Genomic DNA, 17,233 nt, shown 5'->3' on the forward strand with positions numbered 1-17,233 from the left:
TCAATTTCTTGTACTGAACGTATTGATTTTATCTAGTTGAAAATAAACGCACTTAGTTGGAAATAAATTGATAGTTTTTGTTTGTTGTTCCGACCATTGAAAATGGGGATGAACTTTGGATTTGGGTGCGTTTTAGTTTTTTGTTTCCACGCAAAATCAGGTACCAAAAATCATCGGAATTGGTCGATTCTTATATCATATCAAAGTGCTTTCAGCCGTAGCTCGAAGGACATTAAATTTTTTCCAAAACATTTTCCAGCCAGTGTCGAGAAAAACCATTTGAATTTTTTGAAAAAACAGAAGAAAAACTTTCTGGTAGTTTCTTTTTAAGTATGGTGGGAGCATTCTGTGCTACCTAGGCAGCAACTGGCTATCCTTGTTTCAATATTATTTTGGATAGATCATTATTTTCTTCTTCATTTATTTCAGAACAAGCGGAGCAGTTTAAGAAGAAAGCGAGGGAGTTGCGAGGAGAGATCGAGAGGAAGAGTGGGGAGGTTGAGAACCTGCATAGACTCATGCTCTCAGACACCTCTGCAGAGAACCTCTCTCTGGTCAAGGGACACCTCCAGGTATTGTTTCGTAGCTCTTCTTCCTTGTACACAATCCCTGGCTCTTTTTCCTAACCCCTCCCCCACCCACGTGCAAACATTTACAAGCTATTTTTTGTTCACATTGTCCGATTGTTACAAAAATTGGTATGCGAATTAATTAGGCGATGACAAACGTATTTGGTCTTCATACGTGACCCTATTAGAACGACACGTATAATCGCAGCAACTCGTGCAGTAAATTCGTTTTTTGTTATTGTTTATATTGTCGATTGTGCCACATGTAAATTTGCTCAAGCAAATTAAAGTCTTTTACTACTACTACTAATACTACTACTACTACTACTACTGCTACTACTACTACTACTACCCTGGTAACATTGTAAAATTTATGCTTATGTGAGGTTGTGAAAACGGAAAAAAAGTCCAATCCCTCCTCCCCCTTTGACATTACGTAAATTTTCATCTGTATTTAAAAAAACGATATGTACAAATTTTGTTACCAATTTACCCCTTTAACAAGGTTGGCTGGTAATTAACATGATCTGAAGTTTAATTTCTTCTTTCTTAATTAATTTCATCGGCAAAAGATTTTGAAGTTTTCGTCGATAAAACTCATAAGAACCTACGTGCAATATTCGTATCTGTTTTTTGGAACTAGCAAAAAATCTCCTTCCATTTAAGGAGCAGACAGATCAATGTGGTAGATAAATAATAACCATAACTAGGGTGGAATTTGAAACATCAACCTACTGATTTCAAGTTGGATGCTTCAGTGCCATTAAAAAAAAATGCGCCAATAAGACCAGTATTTTTTGGTACATATTAAAAATTGAACTCCTATAAATCTGAGCAATAGCTAAAGGTAGTTGCCAGTCTTAAAGTTTTTCTATTTAGAAGGTCAAGTTTTATGTTTTATGTATTAAACTTGTTTTTTGTCAGTTTCTTGTCGATAAAAATCTATTAAAAAATGTAGATAAAAAAATCTATATTTGAGACTCTTCGTCTAATTTTAGAAATCCAACGGGGAAATGGAGCGCTTGCTTGAGCAACTTAAAAACCTGGAGAGTTGTCCCGTTTCTAAGAAAGTCAAGGAACCTATACTCAAGGAGCTGCGAGACCAGCTGTCGATGACTCAATCGATGCAAGGAAGCGGCGAACAGATTTTGGACAAAGTGTCAGATTTGATGGAGGAATTCAAGAATAACTGCAATGAAGTGAGGGGTTTGTGCGAAGAGGCGAAGTCGATTGCACCAACACAACCGGTGGCTTCCTTGGATTCGAACACCTTGCATACGTTGACCGGTATGTATGTACTGACCTGGGATCTTGTTAACTATTTCCAACCCCTTTGCAAAAGAGAGGAAATTAGTTACAAGGTGCATAATTCGTTTATATTTGATTGTTCAATTCTTTCTTAATTGCGCGGGGAGGGGGGATTTCGTTACAAGGTTTCATAGGAAGGGAAATAGTTAACAAGATTCCTGACTTGCAGCCGTATAAGTTGTTTCAATGTTATCTGGAGAGAAATCCTTAATTATTTCAAACACAAGCTGAGATAGTGTTATAATTCGAGTCAACTTTATCCAACCGAAGTAGCAAAACTCATTGCAAAGTTTCTACGTTCTGAAAACATGCTAAAGCAGGATTGGACTTGAAGGGCAGACTGAGGTTCCGAACCCCGAGAGAAGCCATTTTTCAAGATTCGTTTTCATTGAAGCTTATTTCCGTAATTTCTTGCATTTCAGAGCTCTTCTGCTTGTGTTTCAAACGATTGGCTTTTTAAAGTGTAAAAGGTTGAAGCAATTTTGACTTATATAGTTCTGGATGGTATTTTTGTTTGTTTGTTTTTCAGGAAAAAGTCTTAAAATTTGTTCACGCTCAAGTTTGATTTTTCGCGGTTTGACTTGTGATTTCTTTTTAAGTTCAGTTCATTTTCATTGTTAAATAAACGCAAACTCTACTATCGAACAGCAAAAGTGTAAAGGTCACGAAAAACGCGATCGACTTCTAGTGACGAAAATGGAATTTAATTTTCAGATTTCCCACAGCGGAATAAAAAAATTATCTATTGATCCAGTTTTCTCTAAACTTAACAAAACAAGTGCCAAACATAACCAGTATTTGAAACGAAGAGTTTAAAGGTGATATTTTTCTCCAAAATTTGAAAGTTGAAAAATGTTTTTGAAAATTTTCAATCAACTGCTTTTGGTTTCCTTGTATTTTTACATTTTTCCAACTATCTGTTGGTTATCTTTAAAATTCCTTCTGGTAAATAAATAAGGGTTAGAAGAAGTTATTACTGCCACAATTTTACATCGGTTGCGAACTATGATATTGAGCAGGGGCGGGCTTACGGGGGGTGGGGGTCCGACGCTCTCCCCCCTCAAGGATTCGATCTACTCACCAATCAACGGGTCCCCCCGTTGGTATTATTTTATGAAATCCATTTTTGGCGGCCGACCCTAAATTTTTTCAAAAAACGCCCTGGGCACCAATACATTTTTAGTTTGAAGGGGATCGCGCTCCGCAATTTTTTTTGGTCAAAAATTTTCCGAAAGTGCCCAAAATCGGCATTTTGACCTGTTTGTTTTTCAAAAATTTGAATTTTGCCTGTGACGCAATTTTTTTTTTGTCAAAATAGGGACTTTACAGTGTTCTGGTAGCGCTCGGAAAATCAATTTGGTCGACCAAAAATATGTTAGACAAAATTTACGACATTGTTTTAAAAATCAACACCCCCCCCCCCCTCGTCGAGAAAACCCTAGATCCGTCCCTGTTATTGAGATTTGAGACAATTCTTGTTTTAGTAAGTTATCAATGCTTATATTAATAAATTTGTTGCCTTTTTTCTAGAAAAATTGAACCACTTCAAGAATAAGTTTGACGCTGCAGTGCCTCTGTTGGATTCGTGTGACAGTTTGAGGGATAAAATAGAGCGTCTTTTGGGCGAAGGAGTCAACATGGATGACGTCAGATTAGAGACATCTGAAAATCACGCTGAGTTCGACAGGTCAGATTTTGACCTTTAATTTAAGATTTCTGGTTTAAAACATGCATAAAACAGTATATAATGTAGTTTCTTGCTCTTTTAAAAGAGACAGTAGTAACACTTAGAAATTTTTTATTATGAAGCGTTGTATTGTTTAACCTTTAGTCATATCTTGAAAGCTTCTTGGAAAAAAAAGAGAAAAAATTGTCAACATTTTCTGTATAGCCAATCAAAACAAGTGGAAGAATTATCAGCTGAGCTTCTTGAGGAACTGCAATCTCGTACAGATGCTTCCAGATCTCTTGCCGACCTGAAAGCGAACTTGGAGAACATTCTAGAAAGTCTAAACGTCCTCGGATCAGAAACATCGCCAGAGACGGATCCAGAAAAAACAGTGCGACAATTAAATGTTAGCAATTTCGTAATATATTTTGAACATAATGTTAGTTTTAATTTACTATTTCATTTTTTGCTGATGTTAATTAAGTTGAGTTTGGTTTTTCAGGGTTTGAAGAAAAGTCTGGCTCAGATAGGAGAAAATGCTAATAAAATTGGTGGTAAGTTGAAGGAACGGTATGCTGAAAAACAAGTTCCGTTGCCGACTGACCTTGCAAAACAGCTCTCTCACATCAAGGTATGTATTATTTAATAAATACTAGGATAAGTTCTAGATTATTTAAGTACTCAATTATTTACGTACTACTAAATCATAGAAAGATGTAACGTGCTTTTTAAAAGTTGGCGTGTTTTTTGTTAGATTTTTTGGAAACTTTATGCAAAAAATGAAAAAATGTGGCATCGATTCAAAGTCTTTAACACTAAAATTTTGACCTGATTTTTTTTTCAAATTGCCTTTCGTGTCGTCTATTTGCCTCAACATTTTTCTTTTGATTCGGCGCCATTAGTTTCTCATGAGCTTTTGTACAGTGCTGATTTAAATTAACCGGACAAAACGCGTTAAACTTGAAATTTAAAACGCGTTTTTTTTCAAATTGGGTTGAGTTTAGGTGAAAACTTATGAAGACAAAACTTGCTTAAAATTTTAGCAGAATTAATATGGTGTAATTCGTTTTGCAAAAATCGAGCCCAAAATTTTACCCCAAAAATGGGTCCCTTTTGCTTTTCTTAGTTAATCAAAAATTACGCCAAAAATACCGAGTGGATCACAGACATAATTATATCAAAGTGAGCCCCTTACATAGCTCAAAAAACTCTAAGAAGGGTTTTTCTCTAAAAAAATTTGCAAACCGTTTAAAAATTGTTTTTAAATAAAAAGTTGGTATTTTATATGGTAAAAACGACCTTTTTTGTCTATCAAACAAAAATAAATTAACTTATACAATGTTTTGGAGAATACACCCTTCATAAAGTTTGTTGGGCTACGTAAGGGGCTCACTTTGATATATTTATGTCTGTGATCCACTTGGTATTTTTGGCGTAATTTTTGATTAACTAAGAAAAGCCAAAATGACCCATTTTTGGGGTAAAATTTTGGGCTCGATTTTTGCAAAACGAATTACACCATATTAATTCTGCTAAAATTTTAAGCAAGTTTTGTCTTCATAAGTTTTCACCTAAACTCAACCCAATTTGAGAAAAACGCGTTTTAAATTTCAATTTTAACGCGTTTTGTCCGGTTAATTTAAATCAGCACTGTATTTTAACCACCCTTAATGTAGTTTTTGTTTTCTTCCATCCGAATGTCAATCTTTAGTCTCTTCAAGCGTCCGCGACAAAGTCGACCAAGAATGTGGAACGAAAGCTGCAAAATGAACAGCAAGAACAGCGGAAGTACCTGGACGGACTCAGAGAAGTCTCGAAACAGATCGCGAAACTAGAAGACGACGATTTAGCCGTGATTGAAAAGATCGCCAATCTGGAATCGTTTGACGATCTGAACAAACTCAGATCTGATGTTGAGGTGATTATTTGAAACAGACTTTTTTGTCTTGGACTTTTTTAAAATTTCCAGCGCGTTTTAGTACTTCAGAAGTTACGAGAGTTAATGGAAAAATATCGTTGTTGGGCACTTTTTGGATTTTTACATAAAACGTTGAGCGTTTTCAACGCATTTTCCTCAAATTTTGTATGGTTATTGACGCCAAAGTGGCTCTCAGAATTGTTTAAGAATTGGAGACTCCGTAATGGCGGTCATAAAATAGGACTGGAATCTGGCATCCAGCAGTTCAGCACGCTACTGATTCTTGCAGCTAATTATTTTTTTGAGCTCAAATGTAATTTGTGAGGATATTTGCAGGAACTTATGACTCAGTTAAATTCAATGGAAAAAAGTTTGAGTCATCCATCAAAATCTGCAGATGCGTCAAAAGGCGGCGGAGATCAATTGAAGTACATGGCTGAAACGATTAAGCGTCTGAAGGTAATCTTTTTCTGGTTTTATGTCGTTTTTTTTCGAAGCTTTTGTTAAGAAACTTGAAATACTGGCTTACTTTTCAGACAGCCGGTGGCGGGTCAATCATGTTTAAATATGTATTGTTTTGAAGCACTGACAAATTTTGCCGTCATTTTTTATCTTCCGAATAATAATATCGTAAAGTAATTCCGTTTTCAGGACTCGCTTAATAGCCATCTTCAATCAATTGACGAAACGGCGTCTAGTTGGACTGACCTTCAATCAGCCTTGAATGATCTCGAAGCTCAAGTTGTGCAGATTCAAAGGCGTGTTCCTCTAGCACCGGTTCAAATCTACAGTGGCGATGAATTGACCGAACGTGTCGCTAAAACGAAAAGTTTAATTGACGAAATTGAAGTGTGTGGAAAAAATCTGGATGAATTGAAATCGCGGGTTGAGGAGTTTACGAACAGTTTGGGTTTGTCGTCGGCTGTTGGTGTTGTCGACGAGGCGTACGCTAGTGCACAGAAGCAATTCACCGAGTAAGATTTTATTATTTTATCATCACGGTCGTAATTCTCATTACCCTCGCGATAAGCAACGGTATTGCAATTGGGTACAAGACTTTTTTCCGTAAATATTTTTGTTCACAGGACTAATCTCGTAGACTCTTTCATCTACTGGGGCTTTTTGTCACACCACACATGTTTTGAGCTTCTTAGCATTTAAAGGTCCGTTCTAAACGAATTTTGCGTTTTAAGTTAGTTGAAATTTTACCAAATCGATTTGTTGAAATTTCATATTTTTTTTCGTTTTGTTGCCTTCTTTGTCGGTTTAATAGGTTTCAAGCTTATTTTCGACTTAGTGGTCTCGAATGTTGTCTTTTGAGGACGGAAAGGTTTTTTTTGTGTATGTGCGTGTGTTATCACCATCATCATCATCATCAGTGTTTTGATTTATCCACCTCCTTTCGAACTCAGGGGTGGTTGCATTTAACTAAAGTCTTTGGCTCCTAACTGGGCTTGGCTGGTAGTTGGAATCTTCAACCCTAATCTGGGTCTGGTATTTCAATCTTCAACCCAAAGCTGGGTTTGGCAGATTAAATTTCTGCTTTGGAAAAATTGACGTGTTTATTCTTCGACCTTGCTGTGCTATGAGCCTGAATTGGTAAATCTTTGGCCTTGATCTAGGTCTGGTGTTTAATAGTGCTTGTTTCAATCTAGTTTTGTACAGTCTGAATAATATCAATAAAACAATTAAAATCTCTGATCCTTTTCTGGACCTAGTTACATTTTGTAAATTTTGCTCCGTTTTTTAGTTTCATAATTTAATTATTGAATCCATTGAATTATAGGGCCCTGATGAAATAATATATTTTGTTAGAAACGGTTTTGAAGGTTTATCGATCTTATTGTTTGTGCCTCCCATAATATTTTGAGTATTCCCGAGTTTCATTTCCTGCATGACGTTTTCAGTGCACTTGCTTGCATTGGTGCCACCCGGGCACGAGATAATTGATAGTTATAGTAATAACGAATGAACACCGTCATCAGTGTTTTGATTTATCCACCTCCTTTCGAACTCAGGGGTGGTTGCATTTAACTAAAGTCTTCGGCTCCTAACTGGGCTTGGCTGGTAGTTGGAATCTTCAACCCTAATCTGGGTCTGGTATTTCAATCTTCAACCCAAAGCTGGGTTTGGCAGATTAAATTTCTGCTTTGGAAAAATTGACGTGTTTATTCTTCGACCTTGCTGTGGTATGAGCCTGAATTGGTAAATCTTTGGCCTTGATCTAGGTCTGGTGTTTAAAAGTGCTTGTTTCAATCTAGTTTTGTACAGTCTGAATAAAATCAATAAAACAATTAAAATCTCTGATCCTTTTCTGGACCTAGTTACATTTTGTAAATTTTGCTCCGTTTTTTAGTTTCATAATTTAATTATTGAATCCATTGAGTTATAGGGCCCTGATGAAATAATATATTTTGTTAGAAACGGTTTTGAAGATTTATCGATCTTATTGTTTGTGCCTCCCATAATATTTTGAGTATTCCCGAGTTTCATTTCCTGCATGACGTTTCCAGTGCACTTGCTTGCATTGGTGCCACCCGGACACGAGATAATTGATAGTTATAGTAATAACGAATGAACACCGTCATCATTGTTTTGATTTATCCACCTCCTTTCGAACTCAGGGGTGGTTGCATTTAACTAAAGTCTTCGGCTCCTAACTGGGCTTGGCTGGTAGTTGGAATCTTCAACCCTAATCTGGGTCTGGTATTTCAATCTTCAACCCAAAGCTGGGTTTGGCAGATTAAGTTTCTGCTTTGGAAAAATTGACGTGTTTATTTTTCGACCTTGCTTTGCTATGGGCTTGAATTGGTAAATTTTTGGCCTTGATCTAGGTCTGGTGTTTAATAGTGCTTGTTTCAATCTAGTTTTGTACAGTCTGAAAAAAATCAATAAAACAATTAAAATCTCTGATCCTTTTCTGGACCTAGTTATATTTTGTAAATTTTGCTCCATTTTTTAGTTTCATAATTTAATTATTGAATCCATTGAATTATAGGGCCCTGATGAAATAATACATTTTGTTAGAAACGGTTTTGAAGATTTATCGATCTTATTGTTTGTGCCTCCCATAATATTTTGAGTATTTCCGAGTTTCATTTCATACATGACGTTTTCAGTGCACTTGCTTGCATTGGTGCCACCCGGGCACGAGATAATTAATAGTTATAATAATAACGAATGAACACCGTAAATAGGAGAGGAACAAAGAATGCAGTTGGGCCATCTCTTGGATCCCGAAAGCTCATTAACCTTGCCTTGGCTTAACATAAAATTTATCAATTCATTTCTTCCAGCTTGTCTATTTTGCATTCTTTTTAGATCTGAAAAACTATTCTTGGTGATATGCGGCTCGGAAAATATGAGTTTTAAGCCTGTCTAGACTACGTTTTATCTCGGATCTCGCGTAGTTGAACTGGTAGCTTATTCTATTTATGGGGCCCGCTTACTGAAAATGCTCCGTTTCCAAAAACTGTTTCGTATTTCTTGTTTTGAGGGGAAAAGGGACTTAATATTGTAAAATTCATCAATATTTTTTTTGATTTCTTTTTCGGTATTAAAGGTTTCTGCCCAGGTGTTTTTGGCTTTATTACCGCTTGTTAACTATAAATTCAATTTAAGTCAAGCATGTGGTGTCGAGGTAACGCAATTGCTGGAAACGGCAAAGGTTTAAGCTTCGAATCCGGCCGGGACCTGTTTTTTTTGCAAACTAGAGTTTTGTGCTTTTTCGGACTATCGTTTGTCTGTTTATTTTTGCCGGCTTAGTTTTCGTAGCCCGATTGTTTTTGAAGGCATAGCTTCGTTCCAAGTTGCTGCAACACCCATCTTTGAGATGATCAACCCTGGGAGCTCGATTCGAGTCGAGACCTGTTTTTTCTGTAAACAGATTTTTGTCTGTCTGCTTAATTTTTTCGGCATAGTTCCGCTGAAGCAAAGTTGTTTTGAAACTTTGGCTTTTTTTTCGAGAATTCCGAGAGCTCTTTGAAATCTTTGTAAAGGTGCAGATTATTTTGTTTTCTAAGATTTTTTTCAGTTTTTGTTTATTCATAGTCATTCATTTTTGAATCGCAAGTGGTGCGAAGCACAGTTTCGTCTGTGTGAAAAATTTTGATCAAAACTCGATGAATAAACATTTTCAAAAATTGGCAAAGCATCCGTTTATTTTGGTATCACCTGTTTTACAAGGTATCACTTGTTGAACTTGTGCTTACACCGAGCTTGGATTCAATAAGTATCTTTTAGCATTTTTTCAACAGTTTTTTGGATCTTTTGTCAGATTTTACGAGTTGTTTTTGGCCCATATAAACAATACCCCCCTAATAGATCTTGTGAACAATCCCCCCTGAAATTAAAAGGCAAATTCAAGCCGGAAGGGCTGCATGTTCTATGCTCAAGTCTGATTGGCTGAAAATTGTCGGAATTAACCAAGTGAATAATCTTCATCCTAAATTGAATTAGGAAGAAGATTGTTCACTTGGTCCGTTTTTTGTTGCCTGATTAGCTTGTATAAAATAATTTTACCGCGAAATGCTTCAAAGCTGTAGGATTTTTTTTTTTAGAGTTGACGATTTACTGAAAAGTCATAGCAAGAAACTGACTGATGAAAATAAGAGAAGGACTTCAGTTCTGTCTCATCTAGAACAGTTGATAGTGAAGTGCAATAAGTGTGTGGATGGTTACAGTGGCTCTGTCTCTATCGGAATCTCAGTCGACGACGTCACCGCTGCAATCATTGAAGTGCAGGTAAATCAAGTGTGGATGGAATTAATTTAATGGTGTTGGTGCTTTTAGAAGCTGTGTGTGTATATTGTTTCATTTCTTGCTTCATTTTAAGTTCTAAAACCTGTCTCATTTAAATTATTATTTTTTAAAAAATAATTATGTTTGCGGGATCTTCTTTATTTCGTCTCTCATGGTACTTAGTGTTGAATCTCTCCCTATAGAGAGGTAATTTAACGGTTAACCATGTGTTAATTATGAACCTAATAACGAATATCCCACATAGAAAGGGAATTTTTCAAGATATCCCGCTTGGGAATAACCAGCGTTATCAAAACAGAACTTTTTTTTGAGGCCAACAGCTTGCAAACAGAATCAATGAATCATTTGATGGCTTGATTGATTATGCTTGCGATAAGCAACCATTATCAAATTGGAATATATATTTTTTTCGAGTTAGCAACTAGTTTATCAAAATCATTTTCATCACTTATGACGCTGACATGCTCAATTTTATGAAAATTCAAATGTAACTACCGCATGCTAGGGTACTAGTTACTATTGCCTGTTATATGTAGAGCTCAAACTGTTATATGTGTGATTATAGTTTTTATATTTATTTTCTGCTGATGATTTTTCGGCTTCATGGTTGTCGACTTAAGCTTTCTCGGTTTAGTTTACAAATTATGTAGTTTAGTTTGCATACGCTATGGATATATCTATCGTGGATCCTATGTAAGCGTTACATGAAAAAAAATTTTATATTTTTTTCTCAGAAAGTTTTTGACTGATTTTCAGCTTATTAGATGCCGCCTTCAATTCTATCGGCCTATTTCTCGACCTTTTTCTTTAAATATAGTAATTTTGAAATTGATAAGACTCTGGCAACAATTTATGATTGCCCAATTTCAACCCCCACTACTACGACCTATTTTAAAAAAAAAGATTTAAAATTTAAACGCGAAATGTTTTAAAATGTTTTTCTGCTTTTTCACTTCCTTCTTCAATTGTATCATCGCTAGAAGTTCTGTTTGCTAACTTTTTACCATCATGGTGCGCTCATCCCTTAATTTTTCTATCGCAACTTCAAGTTCAGCGTCTTTTTCGGAACATTGGCGCAGAGTTAACGTCCATACCTAAGAGTAAAAATTGTGAACATCGGATCTGTCCAAGACATGTTATTTCTGCAAAGAAGAAGTTTTCCACTTGAAAGAAAATATTTCGGATTATTATGTTTGCTTTTTTGGCTTTCTTGTCTTAGCAGACTTTTTGCTGATGTAACTAATTTTATAATTGAAAATCTTTTTAATGTATTACTGTAGTGGTGCAGGTACTGAATTCCCGGAATATTTTTTGGGAGGCCTTTTGTCCTTATTTTTATTCTTTTCTAATCTGCAAGAAAGCAGAAAATAGAATTTTGTCGTAAATTTTAATACTTGTTCTTTGCCGTGGTTTGAGTTTGCCGGATGAAGTTTTATGAATCATACGTGTGGTAGAATTTAACTGGATTGTGCGTACTCGGGAAATATTTTGAAGTTCTTGAAGGATACTTTGTCATTTCGCCTTAATTAAAGACTTAATTTCGGCTCTATAGTAGTCTGTAAAAACCCAAGTCTGGAAATGAAAGCTTATTATTTGCACCGAGTCTTTTATTCGCTTAAATGGTGGCGGCTGTTGTATGGGAGATAAATAGCTTGTATGGTGCATTTGTGAAAAAATTAGAGTAAAAGATGGAAATTGTGTACTGGAACCCCATAGGAGACACAGTCTTTTCGTTGTTCCCATTTTCGAAGATAGGATGGAACAATTGTGCTCGGTATGGCTTTTTTCCTTTGAAAAAATTTGGTCTGGATGTTTCAAAAGTTATAACGTAAAGTTAAAAAAAAATGGCTAATTTGGTAAAATTAACAAGTGATACATTCCGTTCTATTAACGCTTGAGCGTCGATCCACTCCTGCTCAAAAGCGTTCCAATTTGACTTAATGCTTTCCTTTTGGAGCTTTCAATACGTTGCTAGATGCTGATTACGTCAATTTTTTTAGTACACAGCGTGTAGGTAAAATGTCGGAATTTTTTTCAAATTTGTTTTTAAACTTGCGATAGCTAAGTGTCCTGCATTCGGGAACAAATGTTTTTTTTCCTGAAAACAACTTTTATTACTAATCTACAAGAAAATAAACTTTTTTCTGATTAAACCTTAACATTTCTTCTGCTCTATCTTTTTTGGTATAGAGATAATGCGGCTGCCTGTACACCCGAAGATCTGTGGTTTGAGTCCCGGTTGGAACTTTTTTTTCTGTATGTATAATTTTTTTTGCCCGAAAAATTCAATGGTCGGATTTCGTGTGTCTGCTAATTTTTTTGTTCAGTTACCAAAGCACAGAATTTTTCTGCTTTAAACAAATCTTATTATAACTGAAAGTCTTCTAGTGATTTTGTCAATTTCCAACTCGGATTTTGAGTAAGCTTTTTTTATTTTTTGTTTCATTTAAAATAGTTTCGGCTGATTCAACTCGTTTTGTGTCAATTCGTTTTGTGCTTTTTGAAATAGCAAACTTTGATTTTCATTTTCTAAATAAAGAATTCAGGACGATTGTGTTGTGGATTATTTAAGTTCTCGAACATTTTATAAGGATTTTTTTTGTTTTTGGTTCACTGGGCGTCTACTCAAGTACTGTCGGTTTATTAGCCGCTCAGTAAATGACAGTGAAAGCTTATTTTATGATGATGGTTATGTTTTCTGTTTATGTTTTTATAATTTTGTTTATTTTCTTTTTTTTCAGTTTTGTGAATTTCGTCTCATTTTCTATTCGCTAGCTAGCAATGTTACGCTTGCGTTGAATCGAAATTAATGCGAAGCTCCACTTCACTTCTTTGTTGAAGTTGTGAAAAATCGCAGTACTCTGAAAACGAATGAATCATTTCATGGATCTTTTGGAGCAGTCGGAACATTCAGGGCTTTGTCCTAATACGACCAGTGTTGTTTTTTTTTCCTTTTTTTCTTTTTTTTTCTTGCCTTTTAAAGCTTCCTGTGGCCATTTTTTGCCTGTGTTTGCGAAGTACAGCTCCGCATCTTTGTAAAAATGCCAGGTTTGAGTTAAAGCAAGGTGGAAATAGCAATTAATTTTCTGTTTTCAGATAAAAATACTTCCAAATGTGCTTTAACTAAACACGTCATTCTAAAAACTACGGTATGGTTATTTTTCAGGAGTCACAGAAAATTCTGACCTGCGACATTGAATCCATGAAGCAAAAACTGTTGAATGAGAAGAATTTCTACGATTCGTTCAACTGTTCTCTCCCATCTGACATTTCGAAGAAGCAGAACGAACTGAAGTCAGCCGAATCGCTCTTCAATTCAGCTGTTGTGTCACACGAGAAGCTGTACGTACAAATATTGAAATTCAAAGATGCTTTTGTTTTCAGCAAAGTTTCATTTGAGACTAAGTTTTTGGTGAATTTATTCGTAAATTTAAACTGCGAAAGTTATATTTGAATACGTTAGCAACATCGATGGAATTGTTTGAAATTTCCATTCACGGTCGGAGAAGTTTTTAAAATCAAAATAGGGTCTTCTGCATTTTAAAAGATCTCAGAAAATCAATTTGGTCGATCGAAAAAAATTCATTAAAATTTTGAAAACCCCCCTTGAGAAAATCCTACATCCGCCTTCGCTTCTATTGTGCTAAGAAAAATTAACTAATGAGTGTTTTTTTCCCAATAGAGGTTTTAGCTGACGAAGATTTTATATGGTTTTGTTGAGAATTTCAGGTCGCCAGTTTTCTTCACCTCACTTAAGCTTCAAGTTTTTGGCGCAATGAGTTGTTTTGCAAGGCTAGTTACGAAGACTAATATTGTGTGGCATGTCCTAATTAGTCCGTTATGCCTTATTGTTTTTATTATTCGTACATTTTAACCAAAATTTTTACAAGTAAAAATTCGCAGGCAGAGCGGGAATGGAAATAGCCGGAACTTGTAACCAATTTTTTGCTGTAGTCTCGATCAGTGTGCGCGTGTACGTGGTGGCTACGCTGACAAACAGATGAAACTAAATGAGACTCTTGAAGAACTGGAACATAGTCTGATGGACTTGAACAAGAATGTGCAACACGTGAACAGAGTGCGAGACATTCCCGAGTTGAGAAACGACCTCGATGTAAGCAAAACTTAGTTCTTTGTTCATGTTGTACAATTGTGATATACGAATCAAGTAATGAATTTAAAAGAAGGCGGATTTTTAAAACTAAATGAAAAAATTGTGGATTTTACTTAACCAGATGTCACCCTTACCAGGGTTATTTGACGTCAGAACTTCCCATTAGCCATTCTCCAGACTCTCGTTGAAACGAAGTAGATTTTTTGATAAAGACAGATATAATTTAGCGACAACAAGTGTACGCATTTCAACGGAATTTACTTCAACGTTTTAACTTTTTAGATTCTCAACGATGAGCTGACACGTTGCAAAAAACTGTCAACTGACCTTGAAGAATCCGCCAACGAGTTGATGCAATCATGCAATGAACCCTCAAAAGCTTTGATCAGCGACCAATCAAAATCGCGCTTGGAACGTCTCGATGACGTAACAAAGATACTCGAAGCTTCGTCTGCAGATTTTGACTGGCTTACGAGTTTTGTTCATAGTTATTTGAAACAAGAAGATGCAATACATGCTAATATCCGTGCAATACAATCTAAGTCGGTTTCAAAACCCGCGGCATTTTGCGATGACGCTGAGATTATTACGCAATCGACACGACTTACCACATTATCGGAGGAGATGACAGCTGCCGAGAAGCAAACGCAGCAGCTAGAAGAATTTGTGAAAGAATCGCAGAATAAGTGGTCAAAAAAGGTCCCGAAATGCGACGTTTTTAAATGTGTGGCAGAAATTGATGATAATCTGAAACAGTAAGCCGCCAATGTGCTATTTTTTAAAGACAATTTTTCAGGAAAAAAAGTGGAAAAAAATTCGTTTAATTTTTAGATGCAAGGAAAATTTGAGTGAGAAACTGGCAGATTTTGAGCAAGAAAAGGAGAAGAGAAAGTCTTCAACTGACAGTTTGGACGCATTTTTAGAGCTAATTGCTTCTTCCGAGCGAGTCTTGGCTGAGTTGGACAACAGTTCGTCGTCGCCGGCATCGAACGCTCTAGAGAAAATCCAGGTATTTTTCTTCCTTTGCAAACCAGAATCAAAACTCGCATCAGTGCTCTAATGAAAATCATCTCTTTACCCTTGCGATAAGCAAGGGTATTGCAATCGGGTAAAATAATTTTTTTCCCGTCAATAACTTTGTTCACTGAAAGGTGAAAATTAGAAATTGTAAATTTAGGTTCACTTCATAATGAATTTAATTTTTTTCCTCTCCGGTACACTTTGTCTGGAGGTAACGAATGCTCCTGGGACGGCGAACGCTCTGTGTTCGAATCTGACAAGACCTGTTTTTTTTTCAACGGGAAATAGTCCGTTAAAAAATGTTGGCTTACTATTGTCTGCTTATGTTTTGTCGACTTAGTTGCCATAGAATTGTTTTTTTTTAACATTATAGTGCTTTGATTTGCCTCTGCTGTTTGAAATTTACTAGCCTTGACTTCGTATTTTTTTTTCTGTTCTTTTTTCGCTTGAAAAATTTTCGGAAACGTATTTTTATGCTCACCTCTGGATTGGATCACCCAAAACGCTATAAATCTGAATAGAAATCGTAGTTCACGTTTTTCATGGCATAATTTTTATCGGCTTTTTTTTCTCTTTTTCAGCTTGATAGGTTTCGGCCTATAATATATTGACTCATTGGCCTCATATTGCGTCTTTCGACGAGCGAAAAAATCTTAAGTGTTAGTGTCTGTGTTTTGAGGGCGACTGGGACTTAATTACTTCTTAGTCTTAGTTTTTTGAATGTTTTTCGTTTTCCTTTTTTGGGCTTAATAGGTTTCGGTCTATATTATATCGGCGTAGTGGCCTCATATTGTTTGAGTACGATCAAATAAAGATTTTTGAGTATTTGTGTGTTTTGAGGGCGAAAAGGATTTAATAACTTTTCATAAGTCTTAAGTCTTGTTGATTTTTTTAATCGATTTAAAGGGTTTCTGACAACTTTTTGGCTTTGTTACCGCTGGGTACATTTTCTTCTGATTTTAATTTCCAAATTTAGTGTCTCGGAATGTTCTTGTTTCAAAATTAGCCTGACCTGAATCATTTTGATAGATCTATTTTTTCGACATTTTCGAATTTTTTGTCTTATTTTTTATCGCAAGTGATGTGAAGCTCAGCTTTGCCTCTGTGTTTAAATATTGCAATTAGCAACTGTTGCCTAGTTTTTTTTATAGTTATCGTTCCGACCCACCTTACCCCCTATTTTATTTTTTCAGCATTTTTTCCAGACACATTTTGTAGAATGAAATTTCAAACTGCATTCGCATCTAATTCTTCTAGGATTTTGTCATGATGTTAGCTATAATTAACTAATTTTTACATCCATGACCAAAATAACCATTTTAGTCCCCTCTCACTAACTAAAATAAAAACAAATACATTTTTTTAGTTGAAAAAATTTTCGGTGATATATTACAATAGGTGACAGATTCGAGTTAAATAGCTGGATCGCTCTTTGCAATGCTTCAAACAGTACAGTATTTACAATTTATTTCCAAGATAATTTTTCTGGCAAAAGAATTGTAAAATTTGATTTTTTGAATAAAATTTTATCTGGAAGAGTAATGTATATACAAAAACTATCTTAGTAACATGTACAAGTGTTTGATAATAGAACAATTATTTTTTTTTTTGCAAAAGATTTTTCAAATTTAATACAGGGATACTCAAATATTTCTCAAAAGACCAACTATTGTAACAAATAACCAAATTTTCTCTTATTTTTTAGATATTTTTTTCTATAGTTGTTTCTATTGTTTATTTCGATATGCATGTAAAATGGATGTTTTTTAGGAAAACTTGAATAGTCGGATTCTCGTTTGTGTGCTTATTTTGCCAGCTCATTTTCAAAATTAAGCATGGACTTTCTTTCCTTCTGATTTACGCAATTTTAATTG

General features: G+C 35.4%; 1 protein-coding gene across 1 annotated transcript in view; it reads left to right on the forward strand.

Annotated features, from left to right (window-relative positions):
- Positions 1-17,233, forward strand: part of LOC134848467 (nesprin-1-like) — a gene marked incomplete at its 5' end in the record, with an annotated part of 86,254 nt that overhangs the window by 25,681 nt on the left and 43,340 nt on the right. Inside the window, 13 exon segments of the mRNA XM_063865934.1 lie at positions 430-572; positions 1,568-1,856; positions 3,408-3,564; positions 3,769-3,952; positions 4,049-4,177; positions 5,258-5,464; positions 5,801-5,923; positions 6,116-6,438; positions 10,024-10,207; positions 13,392-13,567; positions 14,180-14,339; positions 14,622-15,094; positions 15,171-15,348. Coding sequence (XP_063722004.1) covers positions 430-572; positions 1,568-1,856; positions 3,408-3,564; positions 3,769-3,952; positions 4,049-4,177; positions 5,258-5,464; positions 5,801-5,923; positions 6,116-6,438; positions 10,024-10,207; positions 13,392-13,567; positions 14,180-14,339; positions 14,622-15,094; positions 15,171-15,348 — 2,726 coding nt within the window.

This window comes from Symsagittifera roscoffensis, chromosome 6 (assembly GCF_963678635.1).
Source record: "Symsagittifera roscoffensis chromosome 6, txSymRosc1.1, whole genome shotgun sequence".
Taxonomy (NCBI): domain Eukaryota; kingdom Metazoa; phylum Xenacoelomorpha; order Acoela; family Convolutidae; genus Symsagittifera; species Symsagittifera roscoffensis.